The sequence below is a fragment of the Pan troglodytes genome, chromosome 4, assembly GCF_028858775.2.
Source record: "Pan troglodytes isolate AG18354 chromosome 4, NHGRI_mPanTro3-v2.0_pri, whole genome shotgun sequence".
In the NCBI taxonomy this organism is placed as follows: Eukaryota; Metazoa; Chordata; class Mammalia; order Primates; family Hominidae; genus Pan; species Pan troglodytes.
In genome coordinates, this window is record NC_072402.2 from 17,262,382 (window position 1) to 17,268,381 (window position 6,000).

Genomic DNA, 6,000 nt, shown 5'->3' on the forward strand with positions numbered 1-6,000 from the left:
CGCTTTCTAGGCTGCAGATGTAACATGCCCAAAAGAGGAGCTGCATCATAAGCCATTAAATTTCAATACAGCGATCAGCAAGACTTAGGAAACGGACCTTTCACTCCATTCTGTGCCTATCCAAGGCAACCATCAGGGCTTACCACTTTCCTCACCAAAAACAGACACTTCACACAAAGATTTCTACGTGATGTTTTCCAATAGCTTTATTCATAATAGTCAAACATGAAAACTACCTGAAGGAACATCAACTAGCAAATGGATAAACAAATTGTGGTACATCATCAAAGTGGTACACTACCCAGCAATACAAAGCAGCAAATAACTGATACACACAGCAGAGATGAATCACAAAACTACGCTGAGTAAGCAAAGCCAGACACAAAAGACATCACACACTTTAGGAGGCTGAGGCAGGCAGATCACTTGAGATCAGGAGTTCATGACCAGCCTGACCAATATGGTGAAACCCTGTCACCACTAAAAATACAAAAATTAGCCAGGCTTGGTGGCATGTGCCTGTAGTCCCAGCTACTTGGGAGGCTGAGGCAGGAGAATCGCTAGAACCCAGGAGGTGGAGGTTGCAGTGAGCCAAGATCGCACCACTGCACTCCAGTCTGGGAGAGTGAGACTCCGTCTCAAAAAAAAAAAAAAAAAGACATCACCCTATCACCCTAAATAACACCATTTATACAAAGCTTTAGGGAAGTCCAACCTAGTCAACAGTGACAGAAACAGATCAGTCCCCAGGGGTGGGTGCTGACAGAACAGGGATGCAAAGAAGCCTTTAAGGGTGATGAAATATTCTAGATCTCAACTGCCAGTATGGTTACACAGGCATATATGATACATTTGACTGTATACTTACAGTATGGGCATTTTATTGGTGGTAAACCACAAAAAGTTGATATTTTTTAAAAAAACCAACATTTTCTATTACATTGGGCTCATTCTATTTCAGGATGTGCTTACAAGTACAACATGGGTTGCTTCTGAGAGGAAACTGCGTAGACAGGGACAGGCGTGGGAAGACATCAAAATGTTTACCCTTCTGTACATTTAAACATCTGAACTGTAAGGCTATGTTAGTTAATTTTTAAATAAATAAAATTTTAAATGAAGGAAAAAATTCTAAAAACATGTTCTTCATTGGTGAAATGAGTGAGATAGTATTATCTGAGGCCCCTCATCACCACAAAACTATGGGACTGTTACCCAATCTACTTCAGTTGTGGAAACCCTGCTTTTTGAGACAGGCACTCTATGTGGCCTCTATTTTACCAAACTCCTCTGAGTTCTCATGAATATCATTTTTTAGCATTTTTCATATTTCAGTATTTTTCATAAAATATACCATAGATAAGAATGCATATGTGTGTGTGTGCCTGCACGTCTCTGATTCGAGAATGTCTTATTTTCTTTGTAGTTTTATCCCCTATGTGTGTATCCCTAACCAATCCTGTTCAGTTCCTGCACCATTTAGAACTTAATTGAATCATTCAGCATATATTACTTTGTGCATCTTTTGACCAAAATTGCATTTGTAAAATTCATCCCTGTTGTTGCTAAAGCTGTATTTTCATTGTTATATGGTATCACAATTTATAATAAATAAATGAACCACAATGTACTTATCCATTAAATTATTTGTGGATACTTCTACAAAGTATTTTTTTTGGTCCCTGTTGCCTACAGAAAAAACAAATCCAAACACACAACATAGCATCTGAGGCAACTACTGCCCCCACAAACCACCTAGCCAATCTTATCTCCCACTACATTTTCTACCAGTCCATGCTGCCATTGCATCTGTTTACTGTGTGGTGGTTGAAATATTAGGTACACCTTCAAGATGCTATTGTGTTCATTGTATTCCTCAGGGTTAGAATGCTCTTGATCATCTACTAGATCTCCCAAATCATTCCCATCCACTGAGGTTTAAGCATGATCTCCTTATTAAGAACCCCACAATCTCTTCCATCCACAATACCACTGTTCCCCAAAACCATATCAAAATGAATTATCCTTTCCTGAATCTTCCACCACACTTAATTCATGCAACTTTGAGTTATATCCATTGGTTACAGCTGTGTCAAAATTTTTGCCCAAAATCTTGCAGATAATGGGCAGGTAATAAATGTTGAAGCTTTTGAGTCAAATTCAGACTCCTAAAACCCACTGCTAATGCCAGGTGCTAAATCATTCAAAAATATATCTTTAAAAAGTTTACTTCCACAAAAATGAAATACATCAATTAAAGTGAAAACAACATCCCATTGCTTAAGACAGATTTGGTTGGGTTCCCCAAAGTTTTAAAATTGATCTTTTTTTCTCATAGAAAATACAGTGCTTTAGAGTTCCCAAGACACAGAAGGGTAGAGTATCACATAATTTAAGATCATTTGAGAAGAAATACATTATTTAAAGAAAATGTAATGTCCTTGAAAATCATTTTAACCCCCAGAGCAACAAATAAAAGGGAAAAAAAACAAAATTTTAATGACATTAATAAATGGGTCATAAATTCCAATGAATTATAATGCAAAAGCAACAAGTAATTCTGAACTTAAAGAACAGGACAGTCATTTTTGTCAAAGAAAATACATGCATGGAATGCCGATGCCACAAACAGGAGATGAAATAAAACAGATAAGGAGAAGGCTGTATCTAGGTTGAATGGCTGGCCAATGTTTTCCTCTCCATCAGTATAAATAAAATGGATGGAAGAAAACACCCCTGGATACTACCAAATATGCCTTTCAATTATTTTATGCAAAAACATTATTTTCAATAGGTGTCATTAAAGAAAACATCATAGAAAAAAAGTTTGCAACTCATGTTACAGAAATTAGGCTAAAGTCTTTAATATAAAAACAGCTCCTATAAATCAATAAGGAAAAGAACAACGGCCTACTTGAAAAAATAGACAAAGGTTAATTATAAACAAACAATGCTGATAAATGGTAAATGTAGTAGTTCTTAAACATAAGATAAAATGCTCAATCACAGAGAACTGCAAAATAAAATCATTTTGGGATAGTCTTTTTCACCTATCAGATTTGCAGGATCAAAAAGTTTCATAAAATATTCTTCACAAGAGTGTGGCAAAGCAGGCAGTCATACACATTGCTGGTGGGAGTATAAATTGTTAGAACCCTAAGGAGCTGCATGCAATATGGTGACAGCCATCAAAATTACAAGTGCACATGCCCTCTGACCCAGCAATTCCACTTCTGGGAAGTTCTCTAAAATACTTGCATATAAGCAAAATGATGCATGTACAGGGTCATTAGCTATAATGCTGAAATAGCAAAAGCTTGGAAACATTAGTGCCTCAGTAGGAGACAGGTTAAGTAATTTGAGACATCCTTACAATAGAATTCTGAAGCAGCTGAAAAAGAACAAGGAAGCAATCACCAAGAAATACTAGGAAAAGGAAGAGCTCATATGTTATTCCACAATTTGCACAGAATATGGTGTATTTGCTGAAATGTGCACTATCTGGAAAGAGACACAGGAAACTAGTAACATTGCTGGCCTCCGTGAGGAAACTGGGCGGCCAGGGACTGGGATGAGAAAGAGATTTTCAAAATGCTTACCCTTTTGTACCTTTAAACTTTTGAACTGTGAGACTGTATTAGTTTTTCAAAGAAATAAAATTTAAAATTAAGAAATAAAATGTTAAGGCCGGGCGCAGTGGCTCACGCCTGTAATCCCAGCACTTCGGGAGGCTGAGGCGGACGGATCACGAGGTCAGGAGATCGAGACCATCCTGGCTAACACGGTGAAACCCCGTCTCTACTAAAAAAATACAAAAAACTGGCCAGGCGTGGTGGTGGGCGCCTGTAGTCCCAGCTACTCGGGAGGCTGAGGCAGGAGAATGGCGTGAACCCGGGAGGCAGAGCTCGCAGCGAGCCGAGATCGCGCCACTGCACTCCAGCCTGGGCAACAGAGTGAGACTCCATCTCAAAAAAAAAAAAAGAAAGAGAGAAAGAGAGAAAGAGAGAAAGAGAGAGAGAAAGAGAGAAAGAAAGAAAGAAAGAAAGAAAGAAAGAAAGAAAGAAAGAAAAGAAAAAGAAAGAAAATGTTAAAAACATTGTAAACATTAGTGAGACACAGCCCTAAGACTATTAGACTATTGCCCAATCTAGCATAAGACAATATGTCCTTCTTATTTGAGTGCTCGCATTCACTCCATAATAAGATAGATTTGGAATAAACTCTATTCCAAACACAGATACCTAAGAGATCCAAAGTTAATTCACTTTCAGGGACCTCCGACAAGATACAGCTAGTTTTAAGAGAAAACACCAGGACTAGCAGAGATCTGAGGAAAATATTCATCTTGCTCAAGTTAACCTAGAAAATGACAGGCTATTTTGTGCAATTTATTTATTTCTCAACTTTAAGGTTCAGAAATCTCTGTCCTGTAACAAGGTATCTGTTACCGGAGTCTGATTATTCTGCACTGTGTGGGTCATGTTTGTTATGAGGACACTTAGCAAACAAAGAAGGTTTTTCTCCGCCCTCAATAGCGTGGTAACGGATGACAGGACACCACTTTCAACGAAGGAGACAGACATTTCCCTGGCCTTCCTGAAGAGCGCTTTTTGGAGAGACAAACCTGTTGCTCAGGGGCTGAGCATTCCCGTGTGTTCTCCCTGTACTTCACCTAAAAATATGCCTGTTTTCCACACTGTGCACACCCGGGGGTGGGTGCTGGGCGTACTCCACCTGCTTGTTTGCCTCCCGTTTTCTCATCAGGGAGTAAACACAGTAAACCTAACGCTCCAGGGGAAGGAAAAAACAAATCATTCAGGGCCCATCTCAGGTGACTGATGAATGCGGCACCGTTTTGAACGGGTACCTAATCTGGTCCAGATATGCCTGCTGGGGCCGCAAGAACCAAGACACGTTCAAGCACGTTTGCTCCGGCAAGCTTGGGCGAGCAGGTCAAGACCTCAGAGTTTTAGAAAGCAGGGGCGAAGTTTTCAAGCACGATGGGAACACCTGTAGGTGCAGGTGCCTGCGGGTCGGCCGACCACCTCGCATCTGAGGCTGGATCCGCACACGGAGAACGACAACTGCTCACAGGGACGTGCGTCCGGAGGAAAGTTGCGGTGAGTGTCTACCTGTTCGAGACAGGTGGCCGAGAAAGTGGGGCAGGGCTGACAATTCTTCCTCCGCAGTGTCCCGCGGGCTCCCCCTGCACTGGGTCCCCGGGGCCCCGGGCGCCCCAAGGTCACCTGCCCTCCTCAGCGCCCCCACCTTGCCCAAGCTCTCACCAGAACAGCAGGTTGGCAGCGACGAAGCCGAGCAGGCTCCGCAGCGGCCTCTTCCAGCTCAGCAGCTCGTCGGCGCGGCAGCCCAGCCACAGCACCGGCTCCCCGAGCAGCCAGGTTACCGCGGCCGCCGCCCGGCCCGCGGCCTCCTCCACCTGCAGCCCCGCGCCCTCCGCCGCCCCAGCTTCCTGCGCTTCCTCCTCCTGCTGCTGCCGCTCTGCGGGGGATGCCTGGGGCGGTGGCGGCGACGGCGGCGCCTGCTCCTCGGCGGCGGGAGCCGGGCATCCCTCCTCGGCGTGCTCCGGAGGCGCCGGGCTCGCCATCTTCAGCTGTGCTTCCAGGCAGGGACGGGGCCGGGCGCGCGCGCGGGCGCGCCTGGGTGTGGGCGCCGCCGAGGGCGGGGCGGCGGTGGCGGCAGGTCCCGGAGCGGGGCGCGCACCGCGGGGCACAGGCGGCTGGGGGCCTTGTGACGCCACAGGCCACGGAGGGGGAGCCGCCCGGGAAAGTGGGTGCGGCCGAGTTCGCGCAGGGGCGGGGCCGGGCGCCGGGGGCTGGGCGGTGTCCCCGGGGGGCTCTGGGTTCCTGGAGGGCCTCTCCGGGACCCGAGGAAAACGACCTTTTCCCTTGCAGCGGCGGGGGAGGGCGAAGTGGAGGACTGCTGCTCGGTTCCGTATCCAAAAGAGACCCAAGGCTCCAGGCAAAATAGATTGGACATTTT

General features: G+C 44.8%; 1 protein-coding gene across 1 annotated transcript in view; it reads right to left on the reverse strand.

The window, feature by feature from the left end:
* RETREG1 (reticulophagy regulator 1) overlaps positions 1–5,672 on the reverse strand; it is a 147,523-nt gene extending 141,851 nt beyond the window's left edge. The window contains exon 1 of the mRNA XM_003310633.4: positions 5,286–5,672. Within this exon, the coding sequence (XP_003310681.1) occupies positions 5,286–5,605 (320 nt within the window). The 5' untranslated portion in view covers positions 5,606–5,672. The remainder of the gene's footprint in view (positions 1–5,285) is intronic.
* Positions 5,673–6,000: the final 328 nt, after the last annotated feature.